Source organism: Tyto alba, unplaced genomic scaffold (genome assembly GCF_018691265.1).
Source record: "Tyto alba isolate M040663 unplaced genomic scaffold, T.alba_DEE_v4.0 Super-Scaffold_13, whole genome shotgun sequence".
In the NCBI taxonomy this organism is placed as follows: domain Eukaryota; kingdom Metazoa; phylum Chordata; class Aves; order Strigiformes; family Tytonidae; genus Tyto; species Tyto alba.
Window position 1 is genome coordinate 32,765,746 of NW_024881275.1, and position 23,516 is coordinate 32,789,261.

Below are 23,516 nucleotides of genomic sequence, written 5' to 3' on the forward strand. Positions count from 1 at the left end.
CTGAAAGGCAACATGTAGGCATCTTTACATATTCCTATCATCACACGAGGAACAAAAAAGATCAAAGAAACAGTCTGCTCTTGAAGTGCTACCGCAGACATCCAAAAAGCTTACGAAATTCACCTCACTGTCTACAAATTCTGAAGGTTTTCTATTAGTGAGATATAAGCTATTATTCCTTTACCCCCATGCTTCTGAGTTTCCATTGTAGGCAAGCCAAAAAAACCCCTTTAACAATACTGTCAAATTACTGTCTCCACTGTAACAAACCTTAAATGTTTTGAATGTTCTGGCTGTAATAGTTATTCTTGAAATTTTAATATTTAGACAATGACAACAGAGCACATGTAATTAAAAAGTAATAATGGATTAATACATCTATCCAACATTTATCATAATAGGAAGCATTCTGGGAGAACAATAAACTCAAATAATATTTCAGAAAAGCTACCCTTCAAGGAATGAAGATACTATAGTACAAAGTTATGGCCAAAAATATTGTATTTTTAACCAGCAACATTTTTGAGGGACAGTAACTGTACAATATTAGTTTTTTTCAAAAAACCCCTATTTCTGTCCCTCAAACAACACAGAATACATGCATTTAAATGACACTTTAAGAACAGCAAATATGATCTTTATTTTTAAATACTGCAAGTTTTAAAATGTATCAGATGATCCCCCTCAAAAAGACAAAAAAAAAAAAAAAAAAAGGTCAAATAAGGATTTCCTGCAGCACGGTAAATAAGGAATCCAGCAAGAGACTTCAGCTTAGACTGTATTTCAAGAGAAAAAACCCCAAACCAACAGATTTACAGTAAATTCAATCTGGCTCACTTTGTATTTTTCACACTTATCTTCAAAATCTCCCTCTATTCCTTCCTTCCCTATAGCATGGCTACTGTGAAAAAGCTCAAGTGAAACTTACAGTAAAATCCCCTTAACTAGTGAAATAGTGACCCTCAATGTACTGTTGACTACACAGAAGTGTTCCTGGTTTGACTGACAAAACTTAAAATATTATGGATAGCCAAAAAAAAGACAGTATCAGTAGCTCCTCTTCTCAAACTAAACGTATGGTTTTCCAAAATGTCTACTAAACTAACACACTGGACAGGGACAGATGGCTTTAGTTGTTTAATACATATTAGGTTTCAGAATTTGTGGTTTATGTCGAAAGAGGGACCATATTTACAAAAGTGTGAAATTTCTAAAATACCGTAGTTAATTACCTACACCAGAACATTTTAATTTCCTAACTTATGACAGTCTATCCAAAACATATTTACTTTACTGGTCTCTTAGCTAGAGGTAGGCCTTGTTAATATGCTGTACACACTTCATTAGTTCACTAATGTAATAGCCTGCAGGATAACCATGCACAGAGCTCCAACAACAGCAGCACATATAATAAATTAATTGGCTAAATTTTATTTTTTTCATGTGGGCTAACATGTCTGTTTTCTGCTAATATTTCATTCTTTTGTGAAGAATGTGACAAGGAAAGGATCATGAGGTTGAGTTATCTGAAAGACATCTGCACCTTACAACCAAAGGCTGGGAGTCTAGCAATGTCTTTATATGCAGCCCTTTTCCCCCCATTTAGAGTTTTTGCAAATCATGCAGTCTATTCTGACTGACATCCAGCACAAAAAGTCTCTTCTCCACTTTCAAACTTAAAAAAGTGATTCACAATCATGTGGCAGTATGATTAGAAATTTCAGTCCATACACCTTGACAATCAAAAGAGTCTGAATTATAAAAAGTAAACTGCCCTTATAGCTGCATCATCCTATATATGTAAGGACAGTGCCAGTTAATTTGTGAAAAAGGCAAGTTTAAGGTTTCTGTAAAACATGTATTACAGCTTTCTTGTGCTAGTGAACATCTACATTACACAGGCTCCCAAGACATTTTCCTTCCCTCCTCTCCCATTTACGACATTCAAAGAAATCACATAATTTTGGCAAAGTTAAAAGGGTTTCTGTCTTGATGGTTTTGCCTTCAGCTTCATGTTAGAGGCACAAACTTCTGGACTCAAGCACTATAAGGCATAGTAGAAACCACCAATTAAAACAACAGCAACAACAACAATACCACCATCACCACAACGGAATATACTGCAAGTGGGAACAGCTGTGTCATTTAAAAAGGAAACGTTTTTGTAAACTGTCACACGGCAATGCTGTGTTAGGTGATTCGTGTAAGGCTTGCCTTGGCATGCCAAATATTACTGTTGCTTGGTTTTGTTTTGTTTTTGTTTTTTGGTTTGTTTTTTTTTTTTTTTTTTTTTTTCCAGAACATGGTCACATAATCTGAACATTGCCACAGGTTCAACTTACCAAAAATATACCAGAACTAGCCCAGTGGCACATACTCTTGAAAACTTTTGCAATCACAATGTAACTGTAAATCATGAGTAAACTTTTGCTTCATTTTCATACAAAACTCAGAACCACATTTTCTACTCCCCCACCCAATATCCCATAAGAAAACAAAACAAATTAAAGAAAAAAACAAAGAAACCCCAAACTTCGTTAGACACCACTGTCTGGTTTTTGTTTTTCCTTTTTTTTTTTTTTTTTTTTTTTTTTTTGGCTATGGTTCTACTTACAGCACTGAATCCAGCATGGGCAATGTATTCTCAGGTTAAAAGAAGGAATATTATCAGCAGTTGAGCTGTGAAAACAGAAGCTCTGTTGCATTTATAGATAGTTCAGGACCAATTCTGTTATGCTGTAAGAGTCACTGCTCTGATCCCCTATTCAGAATGTCAGTGTCACTTTTTATAACCTAGATCTACCTGCTTTAGCTTTATTAAATAAAATGCTTTAGCTCCTTAAAATCATTGATAATAGTGACTTTTTGGTTGTTGTTGTTATATCTAAGGTTTCTGCAGTTTCTGAAAGACTGTTTGATTGATCCGATGTTCCACATTTTTTCACGGTATTTTTAGGGCAACAATATATACTCATTAGTACTTATGTACAATGGTTTGAAATATCTCTAAATTTACTTTTCTAATAATGCCTATTAGAAAAGTAAAAGTAATCTAACATGAATTTGCCAAACATAAATTAAATTTATATTAAGTTTCTGTTCCAATCCTAGATATAACAGCGTAAGTTCTTCTTATAAGACTGGTTTCTATACCTGTCTACAGCCCTGACAAGATTTAAGCATTGTTTTGAATGTGAATGGCCTCCATCTGGGTGTTTCCAATTTACTTCTACTTAGGAATGTGCAAATGATTTTATACAGCACAATGCTAGTACCACTCTGTACTATAGTAGGATTTTTGTTTTGTAAATAAAAAACAACAACAAATCCCTAGTCAGAAATAAACTGACAAAATTTACATTCTTCTCTCTTAAAAAAGTAAATAAAATAACATTATTTAAAATGTGAATTAGCTATAAGACATACAATACAATTACATAGATACATATCAATACAGCACATTCAATTTGCCAAAAATTAATGATTACAAAGCCCATATGGATGCTGCCATATATATATATATATAGATGTATGTACAATGATTATAGCATTCATAATTGCACTATACCTACAACCAGTTTTAAATTACAAGGTGTTTTAAGAGGGAGCAAAAAATAGCAACTGTTCTTATTACTGTTGTTTTGGAGTTGGGAGGGTTAAGGATGAAAAACGTCTCATTAGTATTTATTGTTAACTTTGGTAATCGACTAATAAGCCATTCTTTTTTCCACCTCCCATTCGCTGCTATGAGGCAGCAATTTCCGTGTTAAGTGCACTGTAGTGCTACTTGGCATTGCAGATAATCAATCCAATTACATGTTTGAACTCTGAGTTTTCTATAGCTTGCCAGCAATCATGCACCTGGTCAAAAAACACCTTTCATCCTAAGCTGCAGAATAAAGGCTCAACGTGTGCTGTATTTTTGTTGTTAAAAAATTGCACATTTAAATTTCAAGAATTATTTTCTCACTGTTTCATTTACATGAATAAATCTTTCCTAAAGAACATTGAGAGAGGCTATTTTGCACGAAAGCCTGTCAAATGTCCATGAATCAGTTAGTTAGCAAGCAACCTTATCAAGAAAGGCTCCTGAATGTGATCTCTCATCAATAATTTGTTATACAACTGAAGGTGCCTTGCTATTATTACAGAAAACAAACTTATGCCATATTTGACATAAGGAGAGATTTAAACTGTCTTTAAATTAGTAGACCACATGCATGTGCATGGTGCACCTTGTAGTATATTCACTTGTACTGTTGGTTTTGGCATTAGAAAATGGAACACTTTCTAAAAAAAGGAAACATATGAGCTGAAACTGTGTTTATCATTTGGCAGTTGACTCAGTCAGGCCAGTTACCAACCCATCAGTTTGGCATTTCAATCAGTATGTTTCAAGAGCATTGGTTTTATAAAAAGCCAGATTTGGCAACATTAATTTTATACAATAAAAATAATTTTTCTACTGTGGAAAAAGAACACCTAAAAAAAAGCTCTAACTTAGGAAAGAAACCCCACACAACTGAAAACAACCCCACTGTTTCAGGCTGTAGCCACTGGGGAAAATGTAGTGTCTATGACATCTCTATTTGGCATTTGTGAATAAAGGAGAGAAAAAAATGGCACATGGCAATTAAAAAGGGATTCTAACATATTCCATGTACATCCCAGGTTGTGTCTTAATTATTTCGTTACTGTCTTCTGTGCACCTTTCCAAACTGTGAAAATATGGTTAAATTTAATATCCTTAGACAACTGTAATCCTATTTTGCAATCCCAATTTTCTAGTCTCAAAAGTGAAGGCAGAATGAAGACACCCATGTCAAGAATTTAAAAATCACAGTATCAATACTTTTGATCCTTCAGAGAAAGTACATACTGTAAAATTAGAATGACTGATGATTTAAACTCTGATGATAGTATTTTCCTGACTAAATCACTGAACAGAAAATACTCCACCCAAGAATGCAACTGGGAAAGAAAAGGCCATTGTACCTTGTAAAAGATAAGGGGGGGAAGGGAAGGAGGGAGAGAGAAAGGGTCAGGGAAAGAGGAAACTAGCTTGATTTTGCTTCAATAGCAAAAAACTGCTATTCTTTGTAAATGTACGACTGAGAATTTAAAACACATTGAGTCACAAGGTTTTGCCTAAAAAATGAGGAAATGTGCTGTGAATGTACTTCAGCATCTTTTGTTTTTCCTCCATATAGTTTAAATAAAATCATAATATTAACTACAAACTCTGTGGACATTCACAGAGTCCAGGCCAGCAATAAATTAGTATTATGCAAATTGTTTTCACAGATAATACAGTCCCTCTTGTATATCTTCAATCACTCAAAATTGGTTTTGGAGAGCCTCCTAGGCACAGTTAGACCAGGTTGTACTCCTTTAGGTTTAACTGTAGGATTGTGTCCTTGACAGCAGCAAAGACGAAGCGGATATTCTCTGTGTCTGTAGCGCATGTGAAGTGGGAGTAGATAATTTTGTCACTGTCTGGATTCAGGTCTACGAACATCTTCAGGATGAACTCTCGTGCTGCTTGTGCATCCCGCTGTGGTCCTGATAATTAATAAGAGAAAGTCAGTTTTCTTAAAGTCAATTCAATATTTAAACTTCTTTAACAGAAAACGAGAAAGGCTCAATCTATGGTCCTCATGTAAGAGAAGACAGGGAACTTTTTACTAATCAATAGCATCATATACTGGCTACTTTATTCCTGGTAGGAACTATGAAAAATAAAGATGGAAGGCAATTTCAGAAGTTCATCAAGTCAGAGCTATCATGTCACAGCTGCTCTTTTCCTGCTGACTATCCTCTTTCTCTGGTAAGACAATGTTTAAAACACGTTATTTATAACTGCACAGAATGAAAAATGAAAAATTAGTTATACTAATAAATCTTTTAAAATGTTAAAAGAATTGCTGAATGTTCAGTCTACGCCTACTATATTTAAATTATACTTAAGTTCTTTTAACACTGCAACACTTGCTCGTTTTATAAGAACTTTAATAGCATAATGAAATAGTATCTTGAACTGGTCTGACACTGTCACCAACAGAACTTAATTTACTTTAGTGATAGTAAAATACAAATTCCCTCCAGCTGAAGCTGCTTGATTGCAAAAGGCTCATGTTCTAACAAATCACTTGTTATCTAAATTATATATGATAATGATTCTATCAGATCTAAATTAAGGTTTTAACCCTCAGAAGAATAGAGAGTCTATGTAACCAAACCACGTGTTCAGCTTTACAGAAGACAGAAGGTAAAATAATGACTTCCAGCCTGGAACAGTGAGGATTCATTCATGTTCACAGCTAAAAGAGCAGTGCAGAAGCAAGAACATTAGCCACAAGCTGTTGAATCATGTTCCATTACTCCAGTGCTGTTTCTGACAGCTATTATTCCCTTGCTCTTCTCTTTCTGGAACATGGATTTCCACAGAACACGTCTTCTGTGCTGCCTCCTCCTCCTCCTCTTCATTAGTCCTGTTGTTACATGGCAGTATAAATACCAGCACTCAGCTGTTAGATGTACCTGTGTCTTTCAGTAGTTACAAAATCTGTACTTTTGGGGTTAGCACATGCCCACATATTTTTCAAGAATTGGATAATAAACCTTATTTTTAATAACTTCAAGCTTACAAATGCTAACATTCCCAATTTAGGTAACTCTATAAAATTTAGGTAGGGAATACATAGAAGAATAAACATATATTTTTGGTGTGCTGCAAATCCATGTAGAGGAGGAATAAGATTCTGCAACGTATGGGTGTATGCATACGGACATATATGTACGTGCATACACATATACAGATGACATTTTGTGAGATTTAGGGACATGAACAGATCATACGTTCTCTGAAGCAGGACAGAAGACTGTTCAATGTTTCTACAGCTTCTAAAACATAGCAGGCTCTAGCCTTTGGCTTGGTCACCCAGATTACAGAAACAGCAGCAATAGTAAGTCTCACACTACCATGAACAAATTTGCAATATTTGTGAAGAAAACTTGCAAATATAATGATTTCTTCAAAATAAGACACTTATTGTTTTAAACAACTTCCTAGAATTTTACTGAACAGTTTCACAGTAGCTAGACACAGCGCTCTCTCAAAATCTACGGCATTATTCAAAGCCTGTATACAAATTTGCTTACCTAATCACACCTCTACTGACTATCATGTAATTTAAATTTTAGTTTGACTGAAATTCAAGCATGGAAAATTCAGGTTAGAAAAAACATTTATGACCTCAGGAGTTTGGAAAAAAATTGAATGAGTCAACATTAAATTCTGAGTGCAAAGTTGTTATGATCAAAATAATACAAAGACTTGGAAAAAAGCTGTCATATAAATCTTAGGTTTCTTGTCCGCTGCTCCCTAATAAGTAGTTTTCAAAAAATGTCTCTACATGATACATTCAAGATCTATATAAGAAGTACTACATCAATATTTTCACCTTCTTTTCCTCCCAACTATGGCTCCTTTTTGTCTTTTTTTCCTCTCTCCCTATCCCAGCTCTTCATTCCAGTCTGTGAGAGAGTCTTCTAGTACTAGCCATGCAAGGATGTGTTCATGCCATTCAGTGACTCCTGTGCATGCCTCATAAAACACTGATACAATACGCAGTGCAGAGCTTCTTAGCTTAATTTAACCAGTCTAATTTGCCATCCTGGCTAGCAGTTCTCATTCCTATGCTACCTCCTCCCTTGTGCAAATTGATGGGAAAAGTGATCTAGCTGAAAAATACCCATTTCCAATCCCCTTTCTCAGATCTTCCCACCCCCCACATCCCCCGTGCGCTGGGACAGAAGAAGGGACCACACCGTGACCTCTGCAAGCTACAGACCCCACCCTGCCACCAGAAGAAATAAAATAAAGCAAAACCATAACCTTGTCTATGGAGATAAATCCAGCAAGATCTGCAGAATTAAGAGACAAAGACTCTTGAAGACTTTCAGGTCTTGACTCCAACAGCCCTACCAGTCCATAATAATTTTTTTCCCCTCACAAATGGCAAAGGACAGAAGAAACTCTGAGCTGAGTGGTTGGGTTTTGTCTGTTTTTTTCTGGACAAGCATTTAACACAGGCTTTATTGTAACCTGGCTGTTCAAAACAGAGCAGACCATCAAGTCTTCTCACCTTCAGGATGCCATCTAGGAACTTGTCATACAAAATAAACTCAAAAAAATTAGCATATTTCTATTCAACTGCCAGTTCTCTTCTGCATAACGCTATGAAGCTAAACTTACACTGACTCATAAACAGCACAGTCTGATCCTGCAGGCTGTTCACTGTTTCCTTCCCCTTAAACCAGGAAACAAAACGTACATTTTTCCTAGCATTACTTTCTGTGTTTGAACATGAGAGATTTAATCTTTTATTCAGCTTTCAAATCTGCTATTCACTCATCGATGGGACAGAACAGATTTTCTTAAAAAAAAAAAAAAAAAAAAAAAAAAGGGCATTTAGTTCTTGAGACCTCTTATTATACAAGTTTGATTTTTCTCTGTTACCAAGGCCTCCACTCAGTTACCTCAAGATATTTTCTTTCTGAAAAATATTTTATTTTCTGAAAATACAGTTTTAGTAGAAACAAGTGTACAATCCACATTTTTTTTTTTTGTGGACAAGTATATTAAACTGCAGATAACAGAAAATTAAAATAAAGTTAAAAAAAGAGGTACAATAACAGGGTGGGAGAAATGGTACTGTTTTTTCTGAGTTGCACAGAGAGCTTATTACACTTCCCCTCAGATATTCTGCCTTACACAAAATCAAACCTCAAAAAAAATAACATGGGAGACAATGTATAAAAATGAGGCATGTATTTTTATTTAATTTTCAGCTTCTATACTTTAGGTTAAACCCTCACCCCAATATATGAAAAAGGACAGAATGTGGTTCACTGCAAATATGACAATACTCATCTATTGTGTCAACAATTTCCCATGAGAGGTCCTGCCATCCTACCCGCAATTAATTACAGCATAAAATGAAATACTATCAGTCTAAAAAATGCCACAAGAGTTCAATCATATTTTAAAAATTCAGAAGATTGAAAATTGCAAAGCACTTTTTTTTTTTTGTTTTTAAGGACCAAAATGTATCAGAGGGTCTATCTGCCTAGCATTTGGACAAGGCTATTACAATTTGTCATTACTGCAGTGTAGTATATAGAGCATGAGCTCTGATGTAATTATACTTACCGTCGTACTCTGGAAAATAATCAACTAGATGGGAATACATAATTTTCTCCTCTAAGAGATCTTTTTTATTTAAGAACAGAATGACTGAAGAGTTCTGGAACCATGGATATGTGATAATTGTCCTAAAGAGTGCTTTGCTTTCTTCCATTCGATTCTGGAATAAAAAAATGACAGTGAAATTTTGGTGGTGATGAAAATAATGTTTAGATTTTTCTAAAAATATATTAATGTAATTTCAATTTATTTGGCAAATGGATCCATTTCATGTTTTGCACCTTCCTACCAATATGTAAGGCTCCAGTAATAACTTACTATTAATAAGTTAGCAGATAATTAAATATGCAGGCATCTTCCTTTTGCAAATTCAACTGCTCAAGCATAAGTATTCTTTAAAACACAGGTCATGAACATGAAAGCTGTAAAAGGTATATTTGTAAAGTCTGGGCATGCACAGTTATGACCAGCTAACGAACTGTTGGGTATTGAAATGCATGCGATTCATGGCAGGGACAAGTATATCACAAGAAGACATAATAACCAATTCAAGAACATTATTTATTTTATAGGCCTTCCTCGAACTTTAAATGCAGTTAGATAATTCTTAGAAAGAGATCAAATTTAAAATACCTGCAAGTAATTTTGGAGCCTGAGAACATTTTGTCAACACCAAAGGCCTAGGACATAAAATCTTAAAAATCTGTAAACTGCTAAATTTGTTTCTGTTAGCATTGGATTAGCATTTACTTTTTGTTAAGTTAATTGCTTAACAGCTCCTGAAAACCACTCTGCATTATAGCTGAAATGTAAGTGAAGCCTACAGTTCTATTTGTAACACTACTGTAATTGTAAAACTATGTTGTGGTTTGATACAGTTCTGAAGAAGTGTTAGCCTGACATGATGTGGTCAACACAGAGTCAGAACAAATTAAGTTCTAAACAAAGGAACGAACTTACTCTTTTGATTATTATTATTGTTATTTGAAGCTGCAGCCCTCTGAAAAAACCCGTCTAGTCACTAAACAGGGCTCCAGGGAACAACAGCAAAGAGATGAATCCTGCAGATTCTACTGTTGCTGAGCCATACAACAATCTGTCAGATAACTCAGTTTTGCAATAAGTGTAACTTTACTTGCATTAATTTGCATTTTAAAGAGATCGAGGTAAACATGAAGAACAGGAACTTTAAAAACAAACCAAATCAACCAACCAACCAAAAAAATATCAAACAAAAAGAAAAAAAACCCAACCAAACAAACCCTACAAAAAGTCCATTTTGTAGAAGTTGATAGTTTGGTCTTTTATGTCACTACAGAATCTTCAAGCAATTTATAAAACTTTACCGCATGCTGGAGTGATGGGTGAAAATAAATAGCCAAATTTATAGACTGAGATACTAACACAGAGGAGTAAAACCTTTGTTTTCTTGCAGTCAGTTCTTATGACTCACAGTGGTGCCAGGATTACATTCAGAAAGGAGAAAAACGGAAATGTCAACAGAGCTGAGAATAAAACCTAAGTCCTTAGACTGGAATAAGACCATGTTTTATTCTCAACATCTATATAGACTTCCCTAAACAAGGCCTTACAGAAAGACAATGGGAACTACACAGGATACTTTTCACTATTACAGCTTGATGAAAGAGAGAAGTCAGTGTAAACTTACAAACTACTGTTTAAATGATAAATATTTACCTAAACTCAGTAACACTGGGTATCTTCTAGTGTGACACTCAGAAGGTGAAACAGCATCACGACTCAATTAGCAGTGTTCTTTCACAGGAAATTTATAAGCTATTGAAAACTTCTCAGTAAGAAAAGTACACAGAAAACACAAAGAAATTACTTATCTAGAGTGAGCGTTCCTGCTTTTCACAAAAACCTTTCAAGAAGGTCACAGTATTTTAATCTATAATGCTGATTTTTCTTCCATGTACACAACACAGAATTGCAAAGACAAAATAAATAAATCAGCTTGGATAAATTTATGACCCTTTCTCCAGGGAAGCTCAAGAAAACTGTGCTTTGCAAACACTGTTATTAGACCCAGAGTGCATTTTCATTTTCTGTTTGAAAGGGATGCCAAACAAGATGAAGCAGAAAAGGCATGCAGAATAAAGCAACACTGACATCATGCCTAAAACAATTTCTGGCATCCTATCAACTAAAACATTAACTCTGTAAGTGCTGTGTATCATAAAAGTACCAGGACACATACACAATAAAACATAAAGTATTGTGTCTTCAATGTAAGAAGAGTATGCCTTCTATTACATATTAATTATGAATTCTGTATAATATGAACAGCATTTCACAGTCATTTTTTTCCTATTATAAATGTCTCAAGTGTTGATTGAGGCATCTGACTTAAGCCTCTCCTTGATGAGATATTTAGTAAGGATTCCACTCAACAGACAGATCACAAATGAAGCAGGTTTCCATGATTTCAAAGATAGTTCAATTAATTCAAAACCCCTGTAGGATGCCAAAAAAGCACACTACTAAGAAGGAAGTACAAAAAAGCTGCTTCAGAAAAAATAACGTTATATCAAAAGAAATAATTACAGCCTTGAAAAATTTACAGAAGTGTTCAATACGTACAGTCTAACAATTGAAAGAAATGCTCAACTGCTTTACAAAAAATACATAGTTCAGGAAGTCAGTAACTGAAGTCAATAAAATACTACCCAATTATCTCACCCTCATTCACTGTATTCTTTAGTGTAGTCAAAGTTTCATTTCATACAGAAGCCACTTGCCTCAAAAAGTCATCCAGTTAACTCTATTTCCAAGAAGAGCCAGGCTAAATCTGAATCTATGCTTGATTCTGGGAGAATAGGCTTTAAAGAGGCAATAGCAGAAGGCTGCTGCCTCTGCTGATTTTGTATTAAACTATCCAGTCCTAAACAAAATTAACTGGAAGTCAGAGAATTGTGGGAAATCATAAAAAATCCACCTTACATTGCCAGAGTCCATTGAAGTAGAATTATTTCACAGTACAGGATCTTGATCTGTACAGTTGTACCAGATGAGGACATTGGGAAGGTAAGACACTAAAGTGTTGCACACCAAATGGTAGCTCTGAGCAACAGTAACTATCTTGGTATAGGGATTATTTCAGAGTGTACATCACTAGAGAATGGCCCTTACCGCACATCCATCTGCAGAATGAAGCAAATAGCAGGGATTAAGATCCCAGGAAGGCTGCAGACATATTTTCCAAGGAGGTGGCAAAGGATGACAAGCTGTCCAAATCAGTTAATAAGAAGGTCACTCTCCTTAGGATCTATAACTGACAGGTCTATGATTTTCTGTGATCCTTTCTGCCCTCACAACAGAAGCTTGGAAAAAAGACTTGGGGTATCACTGGTTATCTTCTCTGAATGTATGTCATATTGCAGTGCTCCACAGACAAATACTATACACGTCTTTCATGAAGGTGTAAGATGGTACTGCTAGAACTTTAAAAGGTTGGATCAGATAATTCCAGGGATTCAATGCAAATTTCATATCATTTGTATATTTAACAAGTGTCTTGCAAAGCCTCGTAAAGATATTAACTAAGAAAACTCCTTTTCAGTTCATTGCATGGCATATGTAACATTATGCATATATTACTAAATGATGGCTATGGTCAATGATAGTCACTGGAAGAAAACAATCTTAGATGCAATGATGTCATGAAGGAATTGTACATGGGCTTGTCTGTTTTCTCTGATTTTATCAGCTGGTCTAATAAAATTATAGCCTCTTCCTACAGATCTGGCTTACTTTATCATTTGTATTATCCACGGGGATCCTCTGAATGAAACACGTCAGTTCTATCCAACAGCATCATATAGGACAGTTATTGCAGTCATATGTCACACTAACATCATAGTTTTGACATCTAAATATCAAACCAAGGAAATCCAAAATCCATAACTGAATGCTAATTCTGTTTTGGTTGGGTTGGTTTTTCCACATCCCCCCCACCCCCCCTGTTCTTTTATAATTTTATTATGCATAGACCTAATAATAATATCATATATGAAAACTCAAGGGGATTCAGAGGAGGGGAAAAACCCTAGTAAATAGATGTCCTAACTTCATAGTGAGGTTGGGGATTTTTAGTATTTTTTTTCTGCCTTTTCTTAGTGCCATGAATGGCACTTATTGTATGGACAATACAAACAAAGTTTAAGAAAACAAAGTACTTAACACGCCCTAAAAATTGGACAGATACTCACTGTACACTGACCATATCTGCATCTTCTGTTGGTGTGTAGTCATAACATAATAAAACTTAAAGGTTGTCTCTCTTCTGTTTCCCCCCTATAACTCACACCTCCAGATGACTGAGAGCTTCCTTAGCAAGTAAATAGAAATGCTTACCAGTTGCCTGAAGTACAGTAAATCTCACTGGCTTCTTTCCCTTCCCTATCCTTTTCTTTAAATACATACTAAATTCTCAGCACTTTTTAAAAACGGTCGGGAAAGCCAGCAGTGTAAACTTGAAATTAATATGTATTATTGAAAAAAAAAAAAATCAGCCTCTGGTTTCTCCTTCTGAAACTATCCCACATAGTGAATCAAATCATTTGCTTTTCACAGTATCTGTTTTAACAGAGAAGAGTCAGAAAGTTTAAAAGAAAGCAAATATACAAAAAAAGCAGCACAGAGATGAAATGTTATAGCTTCAATACTAATGGAAAGTGATAGACTTTCTAGGAAAACATTGCAATCTCTACTTCAAATTTAAGGACTGTTTTTGTTAAACTTGTCACTGAAGAAATCAGCATAGTTATAATGAAGAACAAGTGCAGTCAACTTATGTGGAGGATGCTGATAAATATCCAGCACAAACTCTGAAGATGAATATTAAGAGAATTATTATGTTATTAACATGCAAAGAAGCTAGATTCAGAAAAGGAAAGTTTAGCACAATTCTAACTATAAATACGCATGCACTTCTGCGAAGCTAGTCCTTTGCTTCTCATTAGGCTTAAGTCAAGATCTTGCTGTTAGATGCTGTGTTAGGAAACCACTAGGAAAATACCATCATATGCTCTTCCAATTCTAAGCAGCTCTTCCCAAGAGGCAACCTTCCATGTTCTCTGCAGTAAGTCAATGGATGCTTATATGTGGAGAAGAATTTTGCCTTTATTTCACCAGAAACTACTCATTATAAAATTAGAAACAGTAATTTACAGTTTAGTTCCAAAATCAGATTCTTCACATAACAATAATACTGCTGCTACCCAATACACTTACAGGGTCTGGCTACCTGGACAGCTTCTGAGTAAGGGCTAAGTCTACCACTGCTAAAAACACTACAATTAGATGACAGCAGTTACTATCATAACCTAAGAGAACATAGGGAACAAGATCATGTACACACCCATCAGCAGGGATGCTGCTGCACTGCTAGTAACATTAAGCACTTTACGATACGAGTTAGTAACCACCCCATCTTTAATGTTTAAATGTAAACAGCTGTCAGTGCTCACAGTGTCTCACACATCTTCCACTGAAACACCACTGAAATGGCAGCAGAATACTGACCCTGAAATGTTGGCTGGAAGGCATCTCTGGTGTTCATGTAGTTTAGTCTTTCATTCTAGTAGGACTGCTGACAACGTGGGAGCATGTCAGTCATGGCTTTGTCTTGACAAGTCTTGAAAGCCTGTACAGATGGAGATTTCGATACCTCTGTTCTTCCTGTACCACTGCTAAACTATCACCCAAGGGAAAAATGTTTCTTAATATACACTCTGAACTTGTGAAGAGACAGTTTGTTGTATTGGCTACCTAAAAAAGTTTGGCTCCGTGGCACACTTGCAACTCATCAAATACTTGTTGGCAAGTATTACTGTCCCCTTCACCAGACTAAACAAGCTCAGGTCCCTCATTCTGTCTTCATAGGATGCAGGCTCTGGGCCCTTCATGCCTTTCCCAACAGTTTATGTGAACATGAAATCGTATTTCATAAACTCTTTGCAATTATTTCAGAGGGAACTGTATTAAAGATGGTGAACAGACATCTTGGTATTTTGTAACTCAGATGTGTACTCTGTAGATGTTTTGCAAGGATCGAAAAATAGCCTCGAGATTTTTAAGTATATTTTATCTGCTTGATCAGATAAAACACTATAGGTCCTGAGTTTACCATAACAGATTAAACATTCTAATATGGCTTCACTATTTCATTTTTAGAATGACTCAAGGATTAATCAAGACATATGAAGCAGTTCAGTTTTTCACTGATCAGCCTTTGATTAACCTGCAGTCTTTCATCTCTCTGTTTATCCAATTTCTAAAAGCAAACCAGCTTTTATGGATGTCATGGCAGACTATTTTTGTTCCAGAAGTAATTTCTCCAACAATACTGCTTATTATTCTCCAAAATTTCTCTTAAACAGGTTTTTTGTTGCTAATGATAGCTCGTTCCATTGTATGCTCACCATTTTCCTTTGCTAAACATATATGCAACATTACTGCCATAATATTTGTAATCAGTTTAGTTAAAGAATGTTTGCCATGATGAAATAGATGAATGACCGTTCTGAAAAACACTGGTCATTAACAGGATGCACTTCTCATGTAAGGAAAAATTTTATGTTACAGTAATTTTACTGGAAATAGAGATAGGATTAGAAGGAGTATAGAAAAAGGTCAGCACTAGCGATCTGACCTTCTGTCAGATGCAATGCAAAGGAAGCCTTGCTGAACCAAGCGAGACAGCGTGGCTCTTCAAAAAGAGGACAGGAACAGTGAGGAACAGGCAGTATTCAGTAGTTTGTTCAAGCACTTGATCTGATTTTATAATTCAGCTCTACCTCACCAAATTGTTTCCAGAAAAATCTTATTTCAGTTTCAATAGAAAAGGCTGCAGAAAGAAACTTGTGAATAGCTACAGTACAGAAATGTGCAGCTGGAGCTGGCTCAAGGCTTTCTCAGTAGCTGACAGACGCTCTCAGCAGTGATGCCAACCTTCACAGCAACCCCCCTGTGACAGCACCAACAGCTCATCGTGGCCTCCCTTGCTCTGCAGGCAGCTGGCACAAGGAAAATGAGCATTGGGATCACTGTTTTCACCATCCCCCAAGATCTGCTGGCCCAGGTAACTTCCCTGCTCTGCCTATATCTGCAGTCAGTCCTGAACTACATAAAGACATCTTGATATCACCAGCCATTACACTCCATTTTTCCTGATATGAGACGGAGATACCAACAGAAAACTCTCTCATCCTTCACACAATCCGACACTGTCACCAGACCAATATAAATATACCATCATGAAACACAGAATAAATAAAACAACAGATAAATTCCACAAGTGAATAGAAATTTGTTAACTATAAGCAGATCATATAATCTTGGGACAAGATTTTTCCAATTTCTTATTAAACACCAAGAAAAAACACTTATTCATGAATCATGGGACTGTCCAGTTTTATGACTAGAAACATGTTTTTATGAAACAAAATTAAAAAAATTTTTCTACCACACACCTCTAAATATATAAAAGATTTTACGCTGATAAGTTTTTGTTATGACAGATAAACATTAGCTCAACTATAACTAGACATACAAACCATGTTTTTTCATTTTTATCCAAATGCAAACTCTTACTCTTCCTCATTTTTAATAATCTAAAAAAGAATACACTTCCTTCTACTTTTTTTTTTTTTTTAAATCCTATACTTTCAGTTTTCATGTTAAAATTATGTATTTCTAGTTTGGATTTATGTATTGAAATTCTCTTTGCTCTTTGTTGCTCTGGAAAAACATGCAATTACAGAAATAATAGAATTGGCATAACTTATAAGCATTTGACTCTAAGAAGTCAAATCCTGAAAAATACCTGAAGAGCACTAAAAGAGCATTTAAAAACTGTATCAGCGGGTACCCACTTAAGGAAAAGTGGCATTTCTCAGCTAACAAACGCAGTGCTTTGACAGAAAAGACCAAGTACAACATTAATCTGAAACAATACAGAAGCAGTAGTGAAGTTTCACCCATTACTGTCTTTAAGATTGTCTAGAGTGGCATCTAGTGGGCATACTGTAATTTAGATATCAAATGAAAAATGTAGCAAATAATTTTTGTCTTAAAAAATGTTATCAATTTAAATAGTGTCTCTTAACAAAACTAGGATTTCACAAATTTTGAGGGACCAAGTTTTGTTGAAATGAGGCAAGAGAAGGTGGTAAAGAGGTAAACAAGATTAATTTTTCAGTCAACAACTTCCACTTATGTAACTATGTTTATACTGGTAACAAAGGTTTAATTGAGTGTGAGGGCATCCAGAGAAAATAATTAAACAGGAGATGCAAGAGAGCTTCAGAAAAAAAAAAAAAACGAAAAACCAGGGGTTAGTATTTCAGAAGTTCTTTAGTATCACAGTAACGGACTCTCTTCTTTCATCTGACAAAATCTTGTGCACGTGAATGATTTTTGTGTGAAAGCCTGTATTAATTAGGAATGTTCTCCATTTTTTGTCCATTGATTTCCAGCAATTATTTAAGTAGAAGCACTGTCTGGCTGCACAGAAAGACCTATGGTGTATTCCTTGGCTAGAAATTTAATAGCACTGCTACATGAAAGTTGGGAAATAACAGAGGAAGTCAGGAAGTGGGAGGTAAGTGCAGAGTCCTCCACTATGTAAAACAGTAAATGCTGTATCAAAACTGGAAGCACTTTGGATTTTTGCCACCAGTATGAAGTATATCTTGCAGCTATAATGCTGTAACTTGCCATTTAAGAAAAAACTGCAATGCTAGTACAGATGTTTTGATGAATAACTCAAATGCAGTTAAGAGACAACTTCAAACACAAAGAAGTAATTCCTTTATTTTCATCACTGGTCTTGAGCCTTTCTGCAAACTAGCCCGAGAAAAAAAAGCTGCTAGTAGACGACTGGGATGACATATGTGTAGATGAGAAATGTATTTTTAAATCACCTGGGAGAAGAACTCTCACCTCTCCAATGACTTAAATTTGCAATAGTGCACTCGCAAATATATGGCAATTTTATGTACCCAGCAGAGGGACAGATGAACCAAATGACAGCTGAAATCCATCAAATCAACATGTTCAACAACCATCAAAGCACAAAAATACTGTTAAAAAAGAAAAATGTTCAAAAACGTGGTCAAGAAACATGGTCCAAACATTGCTGTCAAATATTTTTTAAATTAAAAAAATGGCTGTTGAATTATTTTTGATGAAGTAACACGAATGCCAGAATAATCAGTTTTTCATGAATAAGCCATATTTTTGAGAAAAATGGGTGAAAATATTTTAAAATTAAGTTGTCATTGAAAAAGGCCCTCTTCTGGACAGTGTTGACACTGGTTATTGAAAAAAAATAAGTGGCAGTCCTCTTTGCCAGCAATTGCTGCCAATAGCAACATTTACCAGCAGCATTTCTGGCAGCCTCTGCAATGGGGTTCACAATCATTCAACCTCCCATTTCAATTATGAATCACCCACTTTAACAAGAGAGGCAGGCTCTGGCTCTTCCTTATGCAAATGCTTCCCAGCACTGACGCTTTACATTTGAAAGGTTCTTAATCCATAAACAAAAAGAAAATACATATGCATATGCATGAACAGGTATGAACAGATACAATACATACAACAACAAAGTTTGGCACAGGTGGCCAATGCGTTATTTTCTCTAGCTTCCAAATGAACAATGAGCTCTGGAGATTTTATTTCCCATGGAAATAACATTCTTAAATAACTATGAAGACCATTTGAGGATTTTAGTCCTATCTAGGAGTGCATATTATCCCTCTGTCCTATGCTCAATTGTTCTGGATTGCTGAATGTAGATGAAAAAAACAGACAACTAAAGTACTATGCTTATTCACGATGCAGAAAAAGAGAAGTATTCTCATCTCAACATTGTTTTCTCTCAGCCTTCATGCTAAGCCATGTAGGACTAGCCTGTGAATAAGGAACACAAAGTGCCGAGAGAAGTGGAAGCATGCCCAGATGTGAACAGCAAGATAGTTCTGATGAAAAAATTAAATACGTGCTTTGGATAATTGCCTCCATAAAGAGCGAAAGTATTTTGAACTCTGTGACCTCCTGCCATTTCTTATTTTTGTCCCACATCAAAAGAAAGTGTGATGGGAACATTGTACCAATTTGTCACCCCTTAACAGATCACACTAATGAACAATATAGAAGTTCTATTTAGTCTTTGGATACTTACCTATTTTGCAGATGTATTTTGTCTAGATTCAAAACATGAGCATGTACACCTGCATCTATATACCCGCATATACACACAAATGAGTTCACATTAAAAATACCTCCTATGGATTTCATGTAATTAGTTTAATTTAATTTCAATACATTAGACTTCAACTGGAATATTTTTTAACAAACCAAGAAATATTGACCCCTTCTACTTCAGACAACCTAAAAATAATAAAATTTTCCATCAATCAAAATAACTGACATCCTTGCACAGTGCCTTTATTCAGTACTTGAAGCACAAAACATTGCAGAAAACTACACTACAAAATTCCTTCAGTTTCAATTTGCAGTTGTGGCTGAGGTACTGAAGCCCTAATTTTCTAAATATCCGGGTTTGCCTTCATACAAGTACTATTTCTGATAAAATCACAGGACAGTTCTTCAGTATAAATGAAGTACTGTGATGGCAACTACATTAATTCAGAAATCCATCATCAAATAAAGTAGGGTTCTTCGGGGTTTTAAAGAAGTTATGGCAAAACCTTACTTCAAGACCACAAAGATTCTCCCCAAAGAAACAAACAAACGAATCTTTCACTTGTCAAACTATGATTTTTCTACTTAGAATCACACAAGAATTTATGCTGGAAAGGACCTGTGGAATTCATCTGTCCAGGCTGCTTCCAGCAAGACTAACTTTGTCATTTGATCAGGTTGCTCGTGGCTGTGTCCAGTCAAGCTTTGAACATCTCTCTCCCGGATGGAGATCTTACCCCTCTAAGCAACCAATTCTACTACGTTCACTTACATGTAGGTATCATCTTTCAGCCCTTGTGATGTATGAGCACCAAGCTAAACACAGTTTTACTGAAGGCCACTGTATTTAAAGACTATTAAGTCACTAGACAGTTTTAATGATCCCCTGGTGGCAATGTTTTGGACAAAATGTTCTTAAGAACAACCTTTCTTCCCAGATTATTTAGCTCCACACTGCTTCCAAAAGGGACTCCACCAGTCACACGTCCCTTCTTTCCATCTCTCCTGTTCCACTTCTCTGAGTACCCCCCTGAATACCTGCAACGTTTGTGCAATGGATTTTGGAAACTTGGCTCAAGTCACTTCCAGATCTACTGGGGGACCACAGTTGCACTTTCATCATAAGTAACAGCCACTGCTTTAGAAGTTTATAAACTCATGATAAGACAATGAGATGCTGAACACAGAATGAGATGGCATCACGTTACAGCAGCAGAATTCTCAACAGTGCAAGCAGCAGCCTTCACACAACTCTGTCTGCTACACCACGGCACATCACACAGCGGCGACGGAGTAGGTTTAGGCAGGTCCCTGGGGAACTCCTCCTGTTCAGAATGAGGAGAATGGTAACACGTGCAAACGTAGTTGTTGGAATTTTTTAAAAAAGAATGATCAAGACCGGCAGAAGAAAGAATCAGTCAGGTTATTGTATCAGGTTGGATGATGCAGGTCCTTAAAGGAGACAAACCATTTGGTTCCATGTGGTAAGGAAATGAAAGCCAGTGGACAGATGAACACAAGGCAAAAGCAAGAAGCTAGGAAAATTATCTTTATGGCATCATTTTCGTGGATGTCCACTAAGCAAAATCGCATGTCAAGATCACAGAAAAGATAGATCCTAGGTAACAGTTTAGCATGCATGAAAGGAGGACACACAGGAAGTAATGGCAATATCAGACATAAATTGAAGGCATGGATCTAGTATTTCTTAAGCTGATGAATCAATTTTGGTATTATTTTAAAGACTCAGGATTCTTACGCCATTTCAGCCTGCTTCACTCATTACAACCATTTTCAGCAAGAACTGTGATATAGGATCAAACCTGTAAATATGTGAATTATAAGGAGATGGTACTTTCTGTAAAATTTAAATGCAAAATGGGTAACTCTGATGATGAAAGGGAGGGAAGGAAATACTGATTTGAGAGAAATTCAGTTACACATTATTATGTTTAACAATTTTGGCTGCAGCTGAATCAAGTAATTTAGTAAGACATAGTACAAGCTTTAAAGAAACAAACAAAAGCTTAAAAAAACCCTTTAAAACAAAAGCTTTTTAAAACCAGAGCAATACTCTACTTGACAAGATTCTCCTCCTCTTCTGATTAAAAAGAGCCAATAATGGTTCTTAATAAACCTCTTCAAAGGGTTGCAAATTACCTGTCTGGTTATCGGTTATACAAATGAAATAGACCTTAACAGTAAAAATGGCTGAATTTGCTTTGTTATTTAAGGTCAGTGAAAACCCAGCAAAACCCCCACCTATAAAACACAAGTTTTAAAAGTGATATTACTGTTACTATTTTAACAAAGCAAGAGACACTTCAATGATTCTTTTATACATGGTTTCATTCATCAATAACAAGAAATTGCTTAACCAGTAAAACAATGAAAAAACCCACTGTTTTCCTAAGGTATAGAGATGCATATAAGATATTTGTAAGTATACAGGATACATAGTACATATTTATAATGCTGAGCATTAGTGAAATTCCTTACTCAAAAGTCGAAGTGGAAGGAATACTGGTTGTACGTATTACCAACATTTATGTCCAATCCTGCTGAAAGTTCACATTTTACAACTGTATTTCTTTTTTAAAAACTAAAATATATGAGCTCTGACCAAAATAATCTAAACTGACATTCTCCCCCCAATTTATTTTGTGCAATGGATGTTCAGAATACTCATACTGATTTACTTTTCTCTTTTATCAATGAATATTTTATGCTGTTCAATGCCTTTGTAGCTCTGCAGCCTCTGACGATGCCTCAGGAAAGACAGTATTTGCTTTCTGACAGTTGAGAAAATTTCAAAATTTTGCTTAGCTTACTAATGCATTAATTTAGCTGACCTGAGGAAACTGTATCCTGTCTTTCCTGTTTTTCCTCTGCGAACACAGAAAAAGAAAAATCTCTACCTATAAAAAGCCCACATTTTCATAACCGCCGTAGACCTATACAAGCTATATGAAATCATATACTCCTTAAGACTTTTAGTGCACGAATGCAGAAGAAAAATATGTACAAGCATCATAAACACCATCCTTTATTTTGCCATTTCCAAGTACTTAATGAGCTCTGCAAAGATAATGAAAACCTATTTTTTAGGAAACCAGATTTTACAGGTGATGTCTCTGGTCCTTTCATAATTGCAAGAGGTTACTGGTTCTCTTGTAAAGCTGCAACTTGTTTTTGCATTTACTGCACTAAGACATTGAAATTTTATATGTTTAGAACAGCTACTTGTGGTATCTATTTAAATGCAGCATATCCTGGAATATGGATTAATATATTTTATCTAGAAAAAATCCTTTATTTAATAAAATAAGTTGATTTTAAGAATGGAAAAGTTCTAAACTGTGCTTTTTGTTAAAACTGCGAATTTCTCCAGATCCGCTGGTATAAATCAGATCAAAGGCCCAACCTACAGGACATAATACATCATAAATTAATTTATGGAAGAGATGATTCCTTCATTGTTTATCCTGCCTCTAATTCTGTCAGAATTTTCTGAGGAAGTGAAAAGGTCAAACGTGATAATTTAATGTATAACATGTTCTCCTTCATCATATCAAATCAGATCAAGAGACTATTTATTTAATTTACAGTACTATTAATGTAAATAGTATATTATGTCCTCCAGATCAAATTTTGTCCTCATTTTCACCAACGAATGTAGACAGACTTACTGTTTTAAGTGCAGAATTTGCAACAGTTAGGCATCTCTCCTATTATATGTATTTAAGAACAGAAAAGCATTTCAAAAGTGTACATCATCTGAAATTTTTGAAAGATATGTTTAAATACACTCTCCTGACCAGTTTGTCTCAGTTTGTATTTATGCACCAAAACCAGATGCTTATTTACATACAATCTAGACACATACTTAAGAAAGTAAAGATCACATTGTTTCTGAGTACTGCCCGTTTGAGGAATTATAGTTAAAGCCACAGGTGCTTTGCTGCAGCACTGAAGCCCCCAACTCTTTAGCTGCAGATCTTTGTCAGGGAAGTGCAACTGCATGGATGTCTTGTTTAAAAGTCATCCTACCCAGAACACTGACTGACAGGCCGTC

The 23,516-nt window shown here is 35.5% G+C and overlaps 1 protein-coding gene across 1 annotated transcript in view; it reads right to left on the reverse strand.

Annotated features, from left to right (window-relative positions):
- Positions 1 to 294: 294 nt before the first annotated feature.
- Positions 295 to 23,516, reverse strand: part of LOC104365447 (guanine nucleotide-binding protein G(q) subunit alpha) — a 140,876-nt gene continuing 117,654 nt past the window's right edge. Inside the window, exons 6-7 of the mRNA XM_032981821.2 lie at positions 9,215 to 9,368; positions 295 to 5,562 (exon numbers count right to left, since the gene is read on the reverse strand). Of these exons, the coding sequence (XP_032837712.2) occupies positions 5,372 to 5,562; positions 9,215 to 9,368 (345 nt within the window). The 3' untranslated portion in view covers positions 295 to 5,371. The remainder of the gene's footprint in view (positions 5,563 to 9,214; positions 9,369 to 23,516) is intronic.